This window comes from Triturus cristatus, chromosome 3_2 (genome assembly GCF_964204655.1).
Source record: "Triturus cristatus chromosome 3_2, aTriCri1.1, whole genome shotgun sequence".
NCBI lineage: Eukaryota > Metazoa > Chordata > Amphibia > Caudata > Salamandridae > Triturus > Triturus cristatus.
In genome coordinates, this window is record NC_140584.1 from 1,198,111,698 (window position 1) to 1,198,134,065 (window position 22,368).

General features: G+C 45.5%; 1 protein-coding gene across 5 annotated transcripts in view; it reads right to left on the reverse strand.

The window, feature by feature from the left end:
• ANKZF1 (ankyrin repeat and zinc finger peptidyl tRNA hydrolase 1) overlaps window positions 1–22,368 on the reverse strand; it is a 247,030-nt gene that overhangs the window by 82,024 nt on the left and 142,638 nt on the right. For all 5 annotated transcript variants that reach the window (XM_085650150.1, XM_085650153.1, XM_085650149.1 and 2 more), the window contains 2 exons: window positions 9,853–10,075; window positions 941–1,042 (listed from right to left, as the gene is read on the reverse strand). In XM_085650150.1, the coding sequence (XP_085506276.1) occupies window positions 941–1,042; window positions 9,853–10,075 (325 nt within the window). The remainder of the gene's footprint in view (window positions 1–940; window positions 1,043–9,852; window positions 10,076–22,368) is intronic.

Genomic DNA, 22,368 nt, shown 5'->3' on the forward strand with positions numbered 1-22,368 from the left:
CCATTCAGCGCAGCGGCTGCGTGGGAGGGCAGTCCAGAGGGAGGAGCGTGTGTCCACAGTGTGCACGTAGCACCTATCCTGCAACGGAGAGGCGAGAGTATGGAGCAAGGGGGTTACATTTCCATACTACGTTTGACAGTCAGCCTCAGAGAATATAAATCATTTTATTGGGATATTTATATCTCACAAACTCAGAACAGGCTTTGAGCAAATATCTTAAAAGTGCAAAGTAAGATGAGCTAGAAGACAGAACAACAACATGGACCCTGGAGCTAGAATGAAACAACCAGAAACAGGGGAAACTGCACGAGAATGACATTTCTCTGTTACTGCAGTCTTTCAAGGTGGATACTTTGGAAAGCAGACAGACAAGCCTATTCAGAAGCAGTGAGAGAACTGACCCAATGCAGAGGAGCAACTGGGCAGGTCCACAACTCAGAACCCTGACACTGCAAACCCTCGACCTTGTAAACTGCCCAATGAATGCATTTCTAAAATATTCTAAAGCACCCGTGTGTTCCATTCTAGGGCAGCAAATACGTTACGTGTTACCTGGCTGTGAGTCTGCCACAAACGTGCGCACACCACAGCGCGCACCACAGCACACACCACAGCACACGCCTCCTATGAAGGATACGCTGATCACACGGTCCTGATCACCGGTGTCCATGCGGATGTGGATTCTCCTGGTTCTCAGAATGGCAGTGGAGGTTTGTGCTGGGTCAGCCCCTTCTGCCCCCTTGTCCTGTCTCGCCAGACGTTCATGAGACACACGCTTCCCGCCCATCTGGACAAGTGACAGCAGTTGGCCATGCACAGCCCAAGCTGCTGAAGTGACATCTTGCCTACTGGGGCCACGTTTTCATAGATATAATGGCATTGTTTGTTTGCTGAAATTGAACCTTTTTAATAAAAGGACAATAAAGAAGTAGATACTCACTCCCTGTGGGTCCACTTGGCGTCTCTTCTGCGGGGGGCTTCTTCACCTTCTTCCATTCCTTCTTCTGCGGACTTGAGATGTCTGTGACCAACGTGTCCTTGCCTGGACAAAAGCAGAGCATTTCCTTAGCTCAGGACAAGCCCAGAGTAACTCACCGAGAGCCCTTGTTTAATAAAAGGTGCCATGCAGCACACCTACCACCGAAGCAAGCCTTGGGAGCTTATTCTCTGGATCAAATGTAATCAGTCCCTCAATGGATTTACATTAATCTTCCCACTTGTTTATGCAGTGTAGACTACTGTTATGCAGGCATGCTATATCTCCCTAGGTTTTGATAGCACTATGCGTACACTCATATATTGGTTTATCTATTAAGCTGTCTTCTCACATCTCTTTGTCACACCAAAGCCTGTCAGACACTCATTCATGCGGTACATCGCCTCAGAGACGTTTGTCTCACAGACCCAACACATCTCCCCAGATTTGCGTTCACCAGCCCGCTGGACATCTCTTCAGATATTATCTTCATTCACACCCTCCACATCTGTCACAGAACTCCCAGTCACCAACACCCTCCACATCTGAGAGCTTTGCCTTGAAGCCCATGTGCTTCCTACTACACTGCAGTGTTCTTCTTCCTTGTCGGAGGTAAAGGGGCAGTGAAAGATGCTGTAGCTACTCTGCCCTAATTGTGGGCATTTGGAAAGTGTAGAAACACTAATTTACAAGAGGTCAGCTTCCTTGCGGCTGATCTACTCAAGATGGTCACTATAGTCTTGCTTTGCTAAAGTGCTACATGGTGAATTTGGTTACCTTATGACCACTTTCAGGAGTGTCATTGCTGTGTCTGCAAACATTTCCAAATTTTGTTTTTCAATGGAGCGTGCCAGCTTTCAAGATGATAGGGCTCTTCTTGATTTCTCTGTGAGCTCACTTGCTCTGCCATCCCAAGCGCACTTGCTGGTCCCAGAGGTTAAAGAGATGAAGGTGGCGTGTGGCAAATAATTTAACATGATTGTATCAATCTCTGAACCACCCTATGGCCACGCCTCGGCAGCCTTGCTGTGAGGGACCTTGAGTACAGGCTTTAGCAAACCTGCCTGTGGTCTCCCCTCAACCTGGGCATGCAGGACCTGCCGAGGAGAGCCAGACCTGCTCTTGTGTGCCAGGCTGCAGCATGAGAACATTTCGAATGGAGATCTGCAGTGGAACAGCAGCACTGAGAGAAGATTTAGCCACCTGTGATGTGCACAGGAGCAGGGAAACATGCCTCTTTAGACACCCCACTGAGACATCAACATTCATGGGACGATGGGAGCGGATGCTGAATGGTTGTTTTCAATGGCGTTTGCTCTGATAGTTTGTAATTAAAGTGGAAGCCGTCTTTGAAAAGAAACATTGGAGAAATGTCTGAGAAGAAGAGTCCGGAGCTGAAAGTAGGTTTTTTCAAGTAGGAGCTACATGCACAGGGGAAGTAGAGTTCCTGTGTGGAGAAGAGACTGTCCAATCCATCAGCACCTGAGACACCGAGATGAGAATCCTGGAGCCATTATCCCAGCAGTTTCTGCTATTGAGGCCAAACTGAAGAATATGGAGGAGAGTGTGATGGGGGAAACCTAGGCTCTTCCTAAAGTGCTTGAACGCTACAAGACGACTGGAGTTTCCTGAGCTAGAAAGCTGGAGAAATACAGACATTGGGTTGCGGAAATTCTGCTGAAGCTGGATGCCCAGGTTCCTGGGAGAACTGCCCTAGACTCCTCTCGATGCCCTGAAAAATAGAATAAAGGAGACCCCCAAATCTTATTTTGTCATCTAGAGGGGTCGGATCCCTCCTTGACTCTTTGCATCTAGAGGATCTACATGGGAAACCCAAAGTCGGTCCTGGAACGGATGGGTGATTCTTGTGCTGCAGAGGTCAGCTGACCTAAGGAACTTCTTGAGAGAGATGATGTAGCAGAAGGGAGCCTTTTGTGGGGAAAAGTAATATTCTTATTTCTTGACTCGAATCCAGAAAGGTTGAAGAAGAGGGACCTGCTGTCTATTCAAAGGACTATGGATGCACTAGGCGCCACGTTTCGAACCGCATGAGTGAGCAGACTCCTGAGATGCCATTATTTTTCTGACTGCCCACGTTACATTGACCCTGTTGTTGTGGGCTCCTTACGGGGACCAATTATTTGGGGATGGAGTGTTGAATGGGATTGAGGGGTGCTAACATCCACATGTACTGGATTTCTTCCATTACCTTTGCTCCTCATGTCCTATTGCGCCGCTCTGTTTCCTCAAACTAAATTTTGCTTTTCGGAAAACATATTTAAAAGATAAAAATAGCTTTGCTGAATTCTTTGGGGGTATACTACTGTAGCAAAATAGGTTCTGACTATTTAATTTGCCCGGATTTTAAACTTTTTTTGATCATCCGGTTTTGGACTTTTTACTGTGGGTGAGTCTCACAACTGGCGTTTCACCCGCGGTAATCACATGGTAAACAGACTGCATGAATTTACAGTCAGTGTCCGCTTTTTAAGATGAGGCCGCTGCAACGCAGCAATAGTAAGGGGCAACAAGCTGGTTACAGATGACCACGTGTGCCTGTGTGTAGGGGTTGCACGCACGAGATTACAATTGTGCGCAGTCCTGTAACTGCAGACAGGTAGCCTGGAGCAAAGAGGACTCCGTAGAGTTAGATATTGGCCTGGGGTAGGCCTTATAATACTAGTGGGTACTCATAGGTAAAGTCGGTATGGTTTACTGTTTTGTCTGGAGTGACATTTTGCTGCATGCATGGGGGGTATTCTGCATCAGAGTGGAGTTTTGCTTTCTTTTGGCAAACAGAGTCCAGTAAATATTCAAACTGAGGAGAAACCCGAGCACCCATTTTGAATTAACAAGTACCACGCACATAGATGCACACCTAAGGGCTTGTCCACAATTTTTCTGTCACAATGTCTGGCTCAGCTCAGGATCAGAGTCCAGGCCTTTTGTCACCCTGCTTGGCCAAGTTAATTACACTGTTGTCCAGAGGAGGGACATAAATCTCCCCACACAAAAGGAGCCATTAACAGTGCTTCACTCAGCTCCTGAGGAGGAAGTGGGGAGGAGAAAATCTTCATCCAGTAATAAGCGGCCACGCTGTATCAGGGTTGTGGCAGTCGAGGCCTCCTGAACAAAGAATTAAGCTCAGACGTCTGGAGCCAACAAGGGATGGGGTTCCCCTTTGAAGTTTTATTAAGAAAGTCCCTGGCAGTATTGTACGCAACGAGTGGAGCTGATGTACCTAGATGAGATGTGAATAGTAACTTCTTGACAGCGCTTTCTTGAATGGTCCCAGCATGCTGTGCAGCAGGGCTGGGACAGGGGTGGGGGGGTGATGTGGCACCCTTTGATTGGCCAGCAGTGCCTGGCTTCTGGAACTTTCCACCCCAATTTACAAACTCTAGCAGAAGGGAGAGAAAGTGGTTGTTGTTGGAGTTGGACACTGGACTTGAATGGCAGCAACATCATGGGCAACTGGAAGGACTCACCCCATATGCCCTAATGGACTAAGGACTCTGTCTAGCAGACAGAGGTAGAAAGGCTGTGTTGATCCTACTCGACCTATCGGCCGCGTTCGATACCATATCACACAGCATCCTCCTATCAAGACTCAAATCCAGCGGTATCTCGAATACCGCCTTAGAATGGATAAAATCCTTCCTTTCCAAGCACAGACAAGTCGTGTCCCTGGGAACATTCTTATCTGTTGAACGCACCATCACAACCGGGGTGCCTCAAGGACCCACACTAAGCCCATTGTTGTTCAACATTTATATGACTCCACTTATCTCACTGATCACATCATGCGAGATCAAAGTTACTTCCTACGCAGACGATACCCAAATGATACTATCTCTGGATCAAAATTCCAAGGACGCAGAACTCAGCTTCAAAAGATGTTTGACCAAGGTCCTTCAGTGGATGAAGGACAACCACCTTAGGTGCAACACCAACAAGACTGAGATCCTACCTAAAGGAAAAGAAGTCTAATTTCTACCAAGCGATTGGTGGTCAGAGGGTACATCAACCCCGCCTGAGACTGTGAAGGTAGCAAGAAATCTAGAAGTGCAGTTTGACTCCGCCCTCACCTTCCAATCACACGCAGTGACGGTAGCAGGGACCTGCTTCAGCATTATAAGATCCTTGAGAACATTTTTCGACCTACTCCCACTCGCAGCAAGGAAATCAGTAGCAGTCACCTTAATCCTATTGCGACTCGACTACTGCAACAGCCTCCTGGCAGGAGCCAGCAAAAAAACATTAAGAAGACTCCAAGTAGTCCAACACGCAGCAGCACGACTTGTTTTAAAACTTCCTCGAAGGTCTCCCGCATTTGCAGCCCTCAAACCCCTTCATTGGCTCCCACTGCATAAGAGAATACTGTTTAAAATCCTTCTAATCACCTTCAGAGCATCACTCAAGATAGGACCAAAATACCTCTCATCTAGATTCGCCCGCTACACCACAAACAGAACTCTCAGGTCCTCATCAGACAACCTGCTCAAACCTCCCAATTTTAGATGCAAAACAAAAGGAGGTAAAACTATAGCAGTATTAGGTTCCAGAGCTTGGAACCTACTGCCTTTGCAACTGAGAATGCTAAAAACCAAAACACAATACAGAAAGGCTCTAAAAACTTGCATCTTCGGAGCAACAGACGAACTTTGCCTCTCTCTCATTTACGATCCTCAGAGCTTCATCTCACCTCAGTAACAGCGGCAGGATGCTCCCTTCGGAGTGACAGTTATTACTTTACAAATACCGCCTTTCATTTCATTTCTACAGTTGACCCCAGGACCGTGGGTTTCTCCAGGACCATGGGATCTGGTCCTCTTACACCCTAAAGGACTACCTGTGGAAAGAAGTGTACGTCTGCACCCTAACAAGAGGAAAGAGCACCAGTGGACAAGAACAAGGAGAAAGGCTGGTTCAGGGAGGAAGATCACTGCAAAGTGTGCTACCTTATAAGCCAAGAGGCCAGCTGAAAAGGCTCCAGGTGGCAAGGGCTCACCACCAGGAGCAGAATGAGCCCAAGATCATCTAAAACGGCCCAATGGAGCCAGAGATATTCCAGGAAAAAGGATCTGAGTTGTGACTCACTAGTCCAGAAAACAGAGTGCATGGAGCTACGGGCATGTGGATGGCACGTCATTAAAAAAAACCTGGGGTGGGACAGGGCCCAGGGGTCAATGCAAGCTACAGTAATAATTAATGAACCGAGGGGGTGGGGAGGAGGGGCTGCCTCCCAAGAGCCCCACGTCCGGGGATCCCAATCCCTGGGCTAGTTTTAGCAAAAGAGGGCTCAAGACCCCATCTCCAGGCTTCCGATGCTGCAAGAGAGGGAGCACCGGCATGCACCCAAGAATGAGAAAAGAGGCCCAGGGGCCTATCTCCGGGCCCCCGACATTTGATCAGGGTGGCCATCGCACCAAGTAGCATGCAACAGGCAGGGAAGAAGCAGGCTGTCGGCTTCTGTGCAAGCAGAGACGGACATATGGAATCTGGCTGGGCCAGCCGGAAGTTGGCACCCCATGGTGCCCCCAATGTAGAAGCCAGTCGGGGTGCCTGGGTGGGATGGTTCCCCCCAACAAAATGTTTAAACAAGCACAAAAGCAAAGAAGTTGGTGGGCACGAAGCCCTGCGCAACATAAATAAACCTGTGTCGGAGCAGCTCAATTTATATTCAAGCTGTCTGTATGAGCACTTCATAATGCCCTGTGGGGCTCACCTTTGCCCAACATTTGGCTTTATGTGGTGCCTCCAGGAGGGCAGGGGCACCACCAATGTCCTCAAGAGGGTGGGGGTTGGGAGAGCTGCAGGATTGCAGCAGCTCCCGCACCATTCAAAAGGAAATGTAAAAAGTACTGACCCTAGGTTTCCTGGGTCAGAGAAACTAGACCCCACTTCTTTTCAGCGAAAGATTAAGCACTCCTAAGGCTTGAGCATTTTTTAGGCCTGCTTGATTTAGAGTGACACCTTCCGCATGGTGATTGTATGAGAGGGGGTACTGTGATTTTTGAAGTCAGAAGTAATGTCAAAGGTATTTCCACCAGCCCAATGTATTTTTGTAAATTACTGCACAGTATTAAGTAGTGTGCGGACAATTGTTTATGGAGTGTCATTGTTGCGTGCCAGTGAATGGTGAATACTAGCCCACAGCACTTCCCCTGGGTAGGCCTTGGACTGCTCTGCTTCTCTGCCCTGGTGTGCTTGGTTCCTGGTGAGGCGGTGACTGTGGACCTACCACTTAAGAAGCCCTAACATTCTGCACAACTATTGCCGGGTTTAACTACAGCTTCATGCTGGGGATTTAGCTGTTTTTAGTCTGTTGCTGCTCTGTCATTCTCCTGGCTCCCTGTGCCTTTGAAGCTCTTGCTAGGATTCACAGTTCTTGCAGCATACCTAGTTATTCTATTCTAAGTGATTTCAACTAAAACACAAACACGGTCTGTCGCCATGTTAGGTTAGCGGCATTCCTGTTGCTGCTGGCCACTGCCTGTTTTCTACCTGTTCCTGTGCTGGATTATTTGTACCTGTTCCTCTGACAGCACCAGCAAGTGTGTCTGCTCATGGCTGTGCCTTCTTGGAATCATATCTTTTTTCCAGTTCACCTTTCCATATTTTGGCTCATCTAGCAACTTCTGTTCATATTTCAAGAGTGCAGGTGGACTTTTCCGTACAACTTCTCAGTTTCCTCATGCCGTCTTCCAATGTCTTGCTTCAGCAACTCGTGCAGCCTGGTGCATTTTCAGTGCTCCTTTTATTTTAATAATGATTTTCTGCGTGCAATCTGCTACCTATTTGTCTTTTCTTGATTTCCCAATCCTGCATTCTCCATTATTGTTCAGTTTTGTTCCATCATTGTTATGACTGGCATCTAAAATTTGTTTGGTTTGACATCAGTGTCTTGCTACAACCTGATAACTAAGGAAAAACCCCTGTGCGACTCCAGCAAAACCTGTGAAGGCTTTGCTATTTCTCCGTTTGGTTAGTTCTCTCAAGTTATTGATCAAAGACTGAACCAGCTACTTCATTTGTACCAGTCCATTTCTCCTAGACATGTTAAGCTCTGTAAATAAATGAACTTTACAAGGTATATAGCGGTAACAAGAGTTGTTGTTTTTCTAGCTAAAGAAAACCTTGTGCCATTCCAAGGTGGTACAATTATTTATTGTACTAATTCTACTTAACCATGCCTTCTTATTTTTCTATCCTGTTCACAGACGAACTGCTGATCTATGGCGGGCTCGCATTTCTGTCTTGCTCGCCATTGGTCTTCTTTCAAAATAAGATGCGAATGTCCTGATGCATGACTCTTGTCCCTCTCCACCCCAGAGTCCCCAGACGTACATTATGCGTTTCATCAGGATCTTCATCATACACTCATCCCATGCATCCCTATGATAGGAGTAGTTCCCTCCCGTACCTTTTATTCCCCCAAAGATAACCATACACTGTATACGAGCATGGCATGGAGATGCTGGATGGCCTGTTCTGCCCTCACATCATCCAGTAGATGCCCTTCAATTAACCAGATATGTTGGGACCACAAGCCCCCCCATCACCCGATGCCTGTCATCAGCGGGCCCCTTCCTTCTACTGAGCTCTCCTCCTAAAGACCTCAGCTCTATGGTACGTGGCTGTAGCCACAATCGCCCCCCCGATCTCCCACCGCCTCTCATCAGAGGGCCCCTTCCTTCTACTGAGCCCTCCTCCTAAAGCCCTCAGCTCTATGGAACGCGGCTCTTGCCACAAGCGCCTCCGATTAATCACCGCCTCTCATTAGAGGGCCCCTTCCTTCTACTGAGCCCTCCTTCTAAAGCCCCAGCTCTATGGAATGTGGCTCTAGCCACAAGCGCCCCCGATCCCCCACCGCCTCTCATCAGAGGGCTCCTTCCTTCTACTGAGCCCTCATTCTAAAGCCCTCAGCTCTATGGTACATGGCTGTAGCCAAAAGCGCCCCCTGATCCCCCACTGCCTCTCATCAGAGGGCTCCTTCCTTCTACTGATCCCTCCTCCTAGAGCCCTCAGCTCTATGGTACGTGACTGTAGCCACAAGTGCCCCCATCACCTGATGCCTCTCATCAGAGGACCCGTGCCTTATACTAAGCCCTCCTCCTAAAGCCCTCAGCTCTATGGTACGTGACTGTAGCCACAAGCGTCCCCGATCCCCCACCGCCTCTCATCAGAGGGCTCCTTCCTTCTACTGAGCCCCCCTCCTAAAGCCCCAGCTCTAGGGAACGTGGCTCTAGCCACAAGCACCCCCGATCCCTCACCGCCTCTCATTAGAGGGCCCCTTCCTTCTACTGAGCCTTCCTCCTAAAGCCCTCAGCTCTATGGAACGTAGCTCTAGCCACAGGTGCCCCCGATCCCACAGCGCCTCTCATCAGAGGGCCCCTTCCTTCTACTGAGCCCTCCTCCTAAAGCCCTCAGCTCTGTGGTACGTGACTGTAGCCACAAGCGACCCCTCATCCCCCCGCCTCTCATCAGAGGGCTCCTTCCTTCTACTGAGCCCTCCTCCTAAAGCCCCAGCTCTATGGAACGTGGCTCTAGCCACAAGCGCCCCTGATCCCTCAGCGCCTCTCATTAGAGGGCCCCTTCCTTCTACTGAGTCCTCCTCCTAAAGCCCTCAGCTCTATGCTACGTGGCTGTAGCCACAAGCGGCCTCGATCCCCCTCCGCCTCTCATCAGAGGGCCCCTTGCTTCTACTGAGCCCTCCTCCTAAAGCCCTCAGGTCTATGGTACGTGGCTGTAGCCACAAGCGCCCCCAATCCCCCACCGCCTCTCATCAGAGGGCCCCTTCCTTCTACTGAGCCCTCCTCCTAAAGCCCTCAGCTCTATGGTACGTGGCTGTAGCCACAAGCTCCATATCTCACCGTGCACCTGCAGCGTGGACAGCATGGAGTGGACCCGCTGCACCTCCTTGAAGGTAGCTCTCCGAGTGACAAAGGGGACACTGTACAGGCGTGGGTCATTCTTCTGAAACAGGGCATTCTTCTTGCTGAAGAAGATGGTTTTGTTGTGGCTGGGGGCTCTCAAGAAGATGGCCCGCGCATTCCGGAGGTGTAGTGACCAACTCTCCAGGAGGTCCTGCACATCCTGAGGAAGGAGATGGAACAAGTCAGCAAGGAGGATTTTCACCAACTTCAGGCAGACATTTTGGAAACAACTCTACAAATAAGCTCTCCATCCTGTTCCCTAGACGAGCATCCTTTCTGCATTTATGTGGGAAGTATTTTCATTCTCAAGTGTTCATTTATGACAATGTCAGGATTATTCCACAAACATGCTTAGCACAGACAGAGCACTTGGCTCATGTCTCTTCCATGGAACCAAGGAATCCATGGTCTCCGGGCACTGCCGACTTGAGAGGTGCTGACAGATATGGGTGTCGGATAGGTGCAGGCCAACAGAGCTGCAGGAAAAAAGATATACGTTCAGGAAAAGGTCTAGGGATGGAGAGACAGAGCTTGAGAGAATTATGGGCATGGAGACGTATAGCCAGAGAGAGGCACAGAAGAAATACCTAAAAGTGAAATTGAGCAATCTTTGCCATAGTGAAAAGGATAGCACTAATAATTAATAACAGAAAGGCTTCATGGTTGTCAAAAGTTGAATAACGCCTCACAGATACAACATCATAGTGTCAAAAAATGCACACCTTAGTAGGAATGTTTGCATAGTAGCTGGAATAAGAGAATGTGCAGGCTTGGAAAAAATCAAAAAAGGACAGGTTATACTGCATTTTTTAGAAATCCTTTGTATGTAAACAACTTTTTATGAAAGAAAATAAATAATAATAATAATGTGTCTTTAGTTGTGTTTTTAGTAGTAAAATCACAAGCTGGCAATAGCGGCAAAGATTAGTCAAAATGCCAGCTCTGGGACTACACGGCTTGGCTGGGTACTTCAACTTTACGGATGAGGACTTCCTGTGAGTAACCGCAGCTTTAGATCAAGATGGCCCCCTCTGAGACATTAAATAAACACATCCCCTCCTCTGAGACCTTAAATAAATACAACCCCCTCCTCTGAGTCATTTAATAAATACAACTCCCTCCTCTGACACATTTAACAAATACAACCCGCACCTCTGAGACATTAAATAAATACAACCCCCTCTGAGACATTAAATAAATATAACCCCCTCTGAGACATTAAATAAATACAACCCACTCCTCTGAGACATTAAATAAATACAACCCCCTCTGAGACATTAAATAAATATGACCCCCACTGAGACATTAAATAAATACAATCCCCTCCTCTGAAACACTACATAAATAAGAGCCACTCTAAGACATTAAATAAATGCAACCCCCTCCTCTAAGACATTAAATAAATACATCCCCTCCTCTGAGACATTTAATAAATTCAACCCCTCCACTGAGATATTAAATAGGTATAACCCCCTCCTCTGAGACATTAAATAAATACAACCCCCTCCTCCGAGACATTAAATAAATATGACCTTCTCTGCGACATTAAATGAATACAACCCCCTCCTCTGAAACAATAAATAAATACAACCCCCTCTGAGACATTAAATAAATACAACCCCCTCCTCCGAGACATTAAATAAATATGACCTCCTCCTCTGAGACATTAAATAAATACGACCCCCGCTGAGACATTAAATTAATACACACCCCTTTGAGAGGTTAAATAAATACAACCCCCTCCTCCGAGACATTAAATAAATATGACCTCTTCCTCTGAGACATTAAATAAGTATGACCCCCTCTGAGACATTAGATAAATACAACCCCCCCCACCCCCCGAGACACTAAATAAATACAACCCCCTCTTCCGAGACATTAAATAAATATGACCTCCTCCTCTGAGACATTGGTTGTCAAAAGTTGAATAACGCCTCACAGATACAACATCATAGTTTCAAAAAATGCCCACCTTAATAGGAATGTTTGCATAGTAGCTGGAATAAGAGAATGTGCAGGCTTGGAAAAAATCAAAAAAGGACAGGTTATACTGCATTTTTTAGAAATCCTTTGTATGTAAACAACTTTTTATGAAAGAAAAAAAAATAATAATAATAATAATAATAATGTGTCTTTAGTTGTGTTTTTAGTAGTAAAATCACAAGCTGGCAATAGCGGCAAAGATTAGTCAAAATGCCAGCTCTGGGACTACACGTCTTGGCTGGGTACTTCAACTATACGGATGAGGACTTCCTGTGAGTAACCGCAGCTTTAGATCAAGATGGCCCCCTCTGAGACATTAAATAAATACATCCCCTCCTCTGAGACATTAAATAAATACAACCCCTTCCTCTGAGTCATTTAATAAATACAACCCCCTCCTCTGAGACATTTAACAAATACAACCCCCTCCTCTGAGACATTAAATAAATACAACCCCCTCCTCTGAGACATTAAATAAATACTACCCCCTCTGAGACATTAAATAAATACGACCCCCACTGAAACATTTTATAAATAAAACCCCCTCCTCTGAGACATTTAACAAATACAACCCCCTCTGAGACATTAAATAAATACGACCCCCACTGAGACATTAAATAAATACAATCCCCTCCTCTGAAACATTAAATAAATAAGAGCCACTCTGAGACATTAAATAAATGCGACCCCCTCCTCTAAGACATTAAATAAATACATCCCCTCCTCTGAGACATTTAATAAATTCAACCCCTCCACTGAGATATTAAATAAGTATAACCCCTTCCCCTGAGACATTAAATAAATACAACCCCCTCCTCCGAGACATTAAATAAATATGACCTCCTCTGCGACATTAAATGAATACAACCCCCTCCTCTGAAACATTAAATAAATACAACCCCCTCTGAGACATTAAATAACTACAACCCCCTCCTCCGAGACATTAAATAAATATGACCTCCTCCTCTGAGACATTAAATAAATACGACCCCCGCTGAGACATTAAATTAATACAAACCCCTTTGAGAGGTTAAATAAATACAACCCCCTCCTCCGAGACATTAAATAAATATGACCTCTTCCTCTGAGACATTAAATAAATATGACCCCCTCTGAGACATTAAATAAATACAACTCCCCCATAGACATTAAATAAATACAACCCCCTCTTCCGAGACATTAAATAAATATGACCTCCTCCTCTGACACATTAAATAAATACGACCCCCTCTGAGACATTAAATAAATACGACTCCCACTGACACATTGAATAAATATAACCCCCTCCTCTGAGACATTAAATAAATACAACCCCCCTCCTCTGAGACATTAAATAAATATAGCCCCATCTGAGACATTAAATAAATACGACCCCCACTGAGACATTAAATAAATATGACCCCCTCCTCTGAGACATTAAATAAATACGACCCCCTCCTCTGAGACATTAAATAAATACGAACCCCTCAGAGACATTAAATAAATACGACCCCCTCCTCCGAGACATTAAATAAATATGACCTCCTCCTCTGAGACATTAAATAAATACGACCCCCGCTGAGACATTAAATTAATACAAACCCCTTTGAGAGGTTAAATAAATACAACCCCCTCCTCCGAGACATTAAATAAATATGACCTCTTCCTCTGAGACATTAAATAAATATGACCCCCTCTGAGACATTAAATAAATACAACTCCCCCATAGACATTAAATAAATACAACCCCCTCTTCCGAGACATTAAATAAATATGACCTCCTCCTCTGACACATTAAATAAATACGACCCCCTCTGAGACATTAAATAAATACGACTCCCACTGACACATTGAATAAATATAACCCCCTCCTCTGAGACATTAAATAAATACAACCCCCCTCCTCTGAGACATTAAATAAATATAGCCCCATCTGAAACATTAAATAAATACGACCCCCACTGAGACATTAAATAAATATGACCCCCTCCTCTGAGACATTAAATAAATACGACCCCCTCCTCTGAGACATTGAATAAATACAACCCCCCTCAGAGACAATACATAAATACAATCCGCTCCTTTGAGACATTAAATAAATACAAGTCCCTTCTTTGAGACATTAAATAAATACAACCCCCTCCTCTCAGACATTAAATAAATACAACCCCCTCCTCTGAGTCATTAAATAAATACGACCCCCTCCTCTGAGACATTAAGTAAATATGACCTCCTCCTCTGAGAATTTAAATACATTCGACCGCCTCCGCGGAGACATTAAATAAATATGACTCCCTCCTCTGAGACATTAAATAAAACCAACCCCCCTCCTCTTAGACATTAAATAAATACGACCCCTTTCTCTGAGACATTAAATAAATACAACCCCCCATCTGAGACATTAAATAAATATGACCCCTCCTCAGAGAAATTAAATAAATATGACTCCCACTGAGACATTAAATAAATACAACCCCCTCCTCTGAGACATTAAATAAATATGACCCCTCCTCTGAGACATTAAATAAATACAACCGCCTCCTCTGAGAAATTAAATAAATATGACTCCCACTGAGACATTAAATAAATACGACCCCCTCCTCGGAGACATTAAATAAATACGACCCCCTCCTCAGAGACATTAAATAAATACGACCCCCTCCTCTGAGACATTAAATTAATACGACCCCCTCCTCGGAGACATTAAATAAATACGACCCCCTCCTCTGAGACATTAAATAAATACGACCCCCTCCTCTGAGACATTGAATAGATACAACCCCCTCCTCTGAGACATTAAATCAATATGACTCTCTCTGAGACATTAAATAAATACGACCCCCTCCTCTGAGAAATTAAATAAATACAACCCCATCCTCTGAGACATTAAGTAAATACGACCCCCTCCTCCGACACGTCAAATAAATATGACCTTCTCTGCGACATTAAATGAATACAACCCCCTCCTCTGAAACATTAAATAAATACAACCCCCTCTGAGACATTAAATAAATACAACCCCCTCCTCCGAGACATTAAATAAATATGACCTCCTCCTCTGAGACATTAAATAAATACGACCCCCGCTGAGACATTAAATTAATACACACCCCTTTGAGAGGTTAAATAAATACAACCCCCTCCTCCGAGACATTAAATAAATATGACCTCTTCCTCTGAGACATTAAATAAGTATGACCCCCTCTGAGACATTAGATAAATACAACCCCCCCCACCAACCGAGACACTAAATAAATACAACCCCCTCTTCCGAGACATTAAATAAATATGACCTCCTCCTCTGAGACATTGGTTGTCAAAAGTTGAATAACGCCTCACAGATACAACATCATAGTTTCAAAAAATGCCCACCTTAGTAGGAATGTTTGCATAGTAGCTGGAATAAGAGAATGTGCAGGCTTGGAAAAAATCAAAAAAGGACAGGTTATACTGCATTTTTTAGAAATCCTTTGTATGTAAACAACTTTTTATGAAAGAAAAAAAAATAATAATAATAATGTGTCTTTAGTTGTGTTTTTAGTAGTAAAATCACAAGCTGGCAATAGCGGCAAAGATTAGTCAAAATGCCAGCTCTGGGACTACACGGCTTGGCTGGGTACTTCAACTATACGGATGAGGACTTCCTGTGAGTAACCGCAGCTTTAGATCAAGATGGCCCCCTCTGAGACATTAAATAAATACATCCCCTCCTCTGAGACCTTAAATAAATACAACCCCCTCCTCTGAGTCATTTAATAAATACAACCCCCTCCTCTGAGACATTTAACAAATACAACCCCCTCCTCTGAGACATTAAATAAATACAACCCGCACCTCTGAGACATTAAATAAATACAACCCCCTCTGAGACATTAAATAAATACGATCCCCTCCTCTGAAACATTAAATAAATAAGAGCCACTCTGAGACATTAAATAAATGCGACCCCCTCCTCTAAGACATTAAATAAATACATCCCCTCCTCTGAGACAGTTAATAAATTCAACCCTTCCACTGAGATATTAAATAAGTATAACCCCTTCCTCTGAGACATTAAATAAATACAACCCCCTCCTCCGAGACATTAAATAAATATGACCTCCTCTGCGACATTAAATGAATACAACCCCCTCCTCTGAAACATTAAATAAATACAACCCCCTCTGAGACATTAAATAACTACAACCCCCTCCTCCGAGACATTAAATAAATATGTAATAATCAAGTGGGGGAAAGAGAAGTTTAGGTCCATTCGGCTTCCTAAAGTTACTTATAAATCACAAGGGGGGAGAATGGACCACTTGTCCTGTGTTCCCATGGTCTTATTGGTTGTATCCTTCATAAAAAGACCCTCATAACATCTACACAGGTCGAGGGCGGTATATTTTCATTCTCCGCCGTTTGTGTACTGTCTCAGCAACATCATTGGGTCATTTTTTGTAAAGATGCTGACCTCCACCCGGAGGAAGACCTACTGGTACTGGCAGTAGTGGTCAGAAATATTGTGAGATGGTGCTCGTGGTAAAGTGAAGATATAAAAAAGTTAAAATCCCTGTGTCACTTTTAACCTCAATAATTTATTCTGGAGGCAGTGATTGGGAGTTTAAAAGCGGTATAATGTGCGTTCTGAATGGGTTACTGTTCACTCGCACTACTTAGTGGGCGGATGAGTCATTGTTCATTCGCACCTATTAGTGGTCAACATGTTTCAGCCCTCTGTGCATTCTCGGGGCTTTCGTCAGGACCGAGCTGGGTTGTGTAGGACCGATTCGGTTCTACATACAGTGATGTGATTCACCACTGGAATATGTGTTGGTCAGATCAATTGTATCTGTACCTTTGGAGCGATTACTTGCTACGCTTCATGGAGTCACCGGCAGGCATTACGGGCGATTCAGTTATGATCGCCGTGATGTGCTTGTGCTGCCTCGCGTTACGGTGCTCCGAGTGTAATAATAAATATGACCTCCTCCTCTGAGACATTAAATAAATACGACCCCCGCTGAGACATTAAATTAATACAAACCCCTTTGAGAGGTTAAATAAATACAACCCCCTCCTCCGAGACATTAAATAAATATGACCTCTTCCTCTGAGACATTAAATAAATATGACCCCTCTGAGACATTAAATAAATACAACTCCCCCATAGACATTAAATAAATACAACCCCCTCTTCCGAGACATTAAATAAATATGACCTCCTCCTCTGACACATTAAATAAATACGACCCCCTCTGAGACATTAAATAAATACGACTCCCACTGACACATTGAATAAATATAACCCCCTCCTCTGAGACATTAAATAAATACAACCCCCCTCCTCTGAGACATTAAATAAATATAGCCCCATCTGAGACATTAAATAAATACGACCCCCACTGAGACATTAAATAAATACGACTCCCACTGACACATTGAATAAATATAACCCCCTCCTGAGACATTAAATAAATACAACCCCCCTCCTCTGAGACATTAAATAAATATAGCCCCATCTGAAACATTAAATAAATATGACCCCCTCCTCTGAGACATTAAATAAATACGACCCCCTCCTCTGAGACATTGAATAAATACAACCCACTCCTCTAAGACATTAAATAAATACGAACCCCTCAGAGACAATACATAAATACAATCCGCTCCTTTGAGACATTAAATAAATACAAGTCCCTTCTCTGAGACATTAAATAAATACAACCCCCTCCTCTCAGACATTAAATAAATACGACCCCCTCCTCTGAGACATTAAGTAAATATGACCTTCTCCTCTGAGAATTTAAATACATTCGACCGCCTCCGCGGAGACATTAAATAAATATGACTCCCTCCTCTGAGACATTAAATAAAACCAACCCCCCTCCTCTTAGACATTAAATAAATACGACCCCTTTCTCTGAGACATTAAATAAATACAACCCCCCATCTGAGACATTAAATAAATATGACCCCTCCTCAGAGAAATTAAATAAATATGACTCCCACTGAGACATTAAATAAATACAACCCCCTCCTCTGAGACATTAAATAAATATGACCCCTCCTCTGAGACATTAAATAAATACAACCGCCTCCTCTGAGAAATTAAATAAATATGACTCCCACTGAGACATTAAATAAATACGACCCCCTCCTCGGAGACATTAAATAAATACGACCCCCTCCTCAGAGACATTAAATAAATACGACCCCCTCCTCTGAGACATTAAATTAATACGACCCCCTCCTCGGAGACATTAAATAAATACGACCCCCTCCTCTGAGACATTAAATAAATACGACCCCCTCCTCTGAGACATTGAATAGATACAACCCCCTCCTCTGAGACATTAAATCAATATGACTCTCTCTGAGACATTAAATAAATACGACCCCCTCCTCTGAGAAATTAAATAAATACAACACCCTCCTCTGAAACATTAAATAAATACAACCCCATCCTCTGAGACATTAAGTAAATACGACCCCCTCCTCCGACACGTCAAATAAATACGACCCCCTCCTCCAAGACATTAAATAAATACAACCCCCTTTGAGACATTAGATAAATATTACCCGTTTGAGACACCAAGTTGTCTTCATTCAGACGTTTGGTGAAGCTCGGCTGCGCCAGCACAGAGGGACGTCACCCCGGAACAGGACCCTGGAGTAAGTGTGCTCCCCAAGGCTCATGCTCTGGATGATGTCCTACTGCTGCGGCCTGCAGTGGAAGAAGGGGTACCTCTACTGCCCAGTGTGTGGAGAGGACGACAAGCAGCAATGCTGTACCACTCTGGATTTTGTTGGAGCATCTCACATCTTATTTATTGCCTGCGAGGGATAACAGTGCCTTTTCCATTACATCATGAAACCTTACAAAGGATTGTAGTCCAAGTTGCAGAATCATTGGAACCATCACTAAGGGGCTGATTTATATCTCGGCGGACGGGTTACTGTGTCTTAACGGTGAGGGATATCCCGTCCGCTGAGATAACTCGTCTCCTGAAAACCTTTCTGTTCCCCCGAGTGCTCGGCTGCAGTTCGGTGATGACTCTGTTTCTAGCGCTGGGAGGCATTCTGGTAGCCATGCGCTGTATAAATGCAAATTCATTCATTCATATAAATCCTATAGGATATAAAGGGATTTATATTTCGAAGGACGAGATATCTGTCGCCGTTGTGACGAAGTAACCGTCCGCCGAGATCTAAATCAGGCCCTAAAGCCCTTATGTTAAGTCAAACATATGTATAAAGCAAACATACGCAGGTGCTTTAACATACTCTTCTACAGCCGCACTTAGGAGGTGGCCAAACGGTTAGAGCGGTCGACTCGACCTCGAAGCTGGGGAACCGGGGATGCTCAACAGCCTGTGTTTCTGTGAATGATTGGGCAATTCACTTAATCTCCCAGGGCCTAACAAAATGAATGTGTCCATTCGTAGCGCAACTGGTGCTCATGTGAAGCGCTTTGTTACCTTCGGGTCAAGTTCACGCTATATAAAACTCCCAAAAAGAAATAAGGGCCACATTTAAAGTATGCCAGTCTTTACTCTGTCCATCACGGTGGCAGCCGGCATTACGACTGCCACCCTATCTGACAGAAGACCACCATATTCACAGGTCACCACCAGCCCAGCGGTGACCTCTTTGTCCTCGGAGGAACAGTTGTGACAGCCGTCCCTCCGGTGGCTCTACAAGTTTGGTAGCTGAATGCAGTCGGCTAAGTGGCCGTTCATAAAAGTTTTTTGTTTTTCAGAAACAAACTCCCAAAGTGGGGGGAAATATTCCCTGTACTCGGCACGTTATTGCCGTCAGGAGGGAGGGGAGAATAGAGGCGGGGGTCATTTTTTGTCCTTCTCTTTGTAACAAACAGAGAAAAAGACATCCGGCCATCTGCTGTAAATTTGGGCAGGCAGTCTAATGTCCTTAGTTTGATGGCCTCTACCTAGTCAAACTGTCATAGTACATTTTTGGACGGCAAAGTCAGTGTGGACACCAAAACCGACAGTCTACCGACTCCGAATAGAGAGGGCGGACCGAGGATTTGGCGTACAGGGTACCCTGCCTCCCAAACTCTACATAAGGCCCTAAGGGCCCAGTGATGGAACCATGTGTCACCACTTGTACTGATGGCTGTAGGCAGGTTTCAGAGCATTATGTTCCAAGACATAGAATGTCGCAGCTTTGATGCTGAAATGTAAAAGGATCAGTCACCAATTTTTACCAAGTTAGACTTAGGCGCGGAATGAAGAAAAAGATGAGTAGGCCGCATGTCTCCAGCTGGAGCAGACCAGAAGAGTTTAGAGTTGATGCAATCCGACGCCCTCTGATGGATGGCTTTGAGCACAGTGGGCGGGATTTGGACGTCGCCCTGCCCACTTCCAACAAGGAATAATACTGCCCAAGGACAACCATGTTATTCTTCTTGCAAGGGCGAGAAAGAGTTTGGCGCTGTATCGTATCCCAGAGGTTGCTAAAACCATCTAATTTGTTTTACTGTTGAATATGTTAACCAACCTACATTGCCAATATGTATAAAGAGATGGGACGGTTGCTTTAAGTCTCTGGGTCATTGGTTATAATGCTTAGAAGTTATTCTAATTATTAAGTGACCGTGTCAGAGGAAAACTATCTGTGCTGTGAGGCTGTGGAATCCAATCTTTGTACCATGGGGCTGTGGCTTCCAAACTTCATACCATGGGGCTGTGGCACCCATTCTTCATACCATGGGGCTGTGCCACCCAATCTTTGTACCATGGGGCTGTGGCACCCAATCTTCATACCATGGGGCTGTGCCACCCAATCTTTGTACCATGGGGCTATGGCACCCAATCTTTGTACCATGGGGCTGTGGCACCCAATCTTCGCACGTACCATGGGGCTGTCGCACCCAATATTTGTACCATGGGGCTGTGGCACCCAATCTTCGTAAAATGGGGCTGTGGCACCCATTATTCGTACCATGGGGCTGTGGCACCCAATCTTCATACAATTGGGCTGTGGCACCCATTATTCGTACAATGTGGCTGTCACACCCAATCTTCGTACTATGGGCCTGTGGCACCCAATCTTCGTACTTACTATGGGGCTGTGGCACCCATTCTTCGTACCATGGGGCTGTGGCACATAATCTTCGTACCATGGGGCTGGGGCACCCAATCTCCGTACAATGGGGCTGTGGCACCCAATCTTCGTCCAATGGGGCTGTGGCACCCAATCTTTGTATAATGGGGCTGTGGCACCCATTATTCGCACCATGGGGCTGTGGCACTCGATCTTCATACCATGGGGCTGTGGCACCCAATCTTCATACCATGGGGCTCTGGCACCCAATCTTCATACCATAGGCCTGTGGCACCCAATCTTCGTACCGTGGGGCTGTGGCACCCATTCTTCGATCCGTGGGGCTGTGGCACCCATTCTTTGTACCATGGGGCTGTGGCATCCAATCTTCGTTCTGGAGTAAATGAGTTTCTCCCCTGCAAGGCAGGCACCTAAAACGCATCTGACTGGTTTGCATCTACGCAGCTCCTGAAGGACTCCGAAGATTTTTGCAACACAGGAGGTGGGTTCCCATGGTCTCGGACTTTGATCCGTGCTCTCAGCAATTCTGAGATCCGCATCCCTCGTGGGGACCGCGCAACCCGAACCCCTGGGCACCATGTACATTTGCAGCAGCATATGCTTTTTGTCGAACCCTGAGGCTGTGCTTTGGGCTACTTGTAGTCCAGACCCCGAGCAGTATTTCCACTGAAGATTTCCGGCCTACACTCCACGAGTGTTCCGTGGGCTGGTATTTTGTGATTCAGCTCGAGGTCCCTTCGCGATCCCTGGTCCGTCGACCTGTGGGTCCCTGAGAAGAGAACTTTGACTTTAAGTGGGCGTTCGTGGTTGCTCCAGACGTGCCCAGACTCTTCATCGCTTGGGGAGTCCCCGGGACCTTGCTGGTCCTCACCGAAGCATCTTTTCTTTGACCTGATTTGCAGTTGCCAAGGCTTGTTGGTGTTCAATCCGGACACTGACCCCCCAGCACTCGATATCCTTCGTGGGACAGCTCACCTGCGGACTTTGGTCATCGTCGACGTCTCCTGGTCCCCGTGGCTGCAGAGTGAAGCTTCACCTCATCTCACCTGAAACACCCGACATTGGTGGGCATTCGTTTATCGTGCCTCTGGTCACTGGGAAGTGACCGTGACTCTGTCCCCTCTGCTTTCAGGTTCTTCTCAGCTCCGATCCAGACTTCTCATCTTCCTGGCAGCAGCCCTTCTTCGCATCATGCCATTGAAATCAACGAGCGTTTCCGACACCACTTGACCCCATTGCACCCGGCTCTCCCTGGATAGGTAACACGGGTACCTTGGTTCTCTCAATGGTGCTGGCCTTAGAACCTTCTATGTTCCAAAGGGTTTGCTTGAAGTCCTCTCCTAAGTGCCCTTAATCTTTGAAATTCCAACTGTGACTTTCCCATAGAGTTGTACGGAGCTCGCGCCTGTGTTCTCACACTGC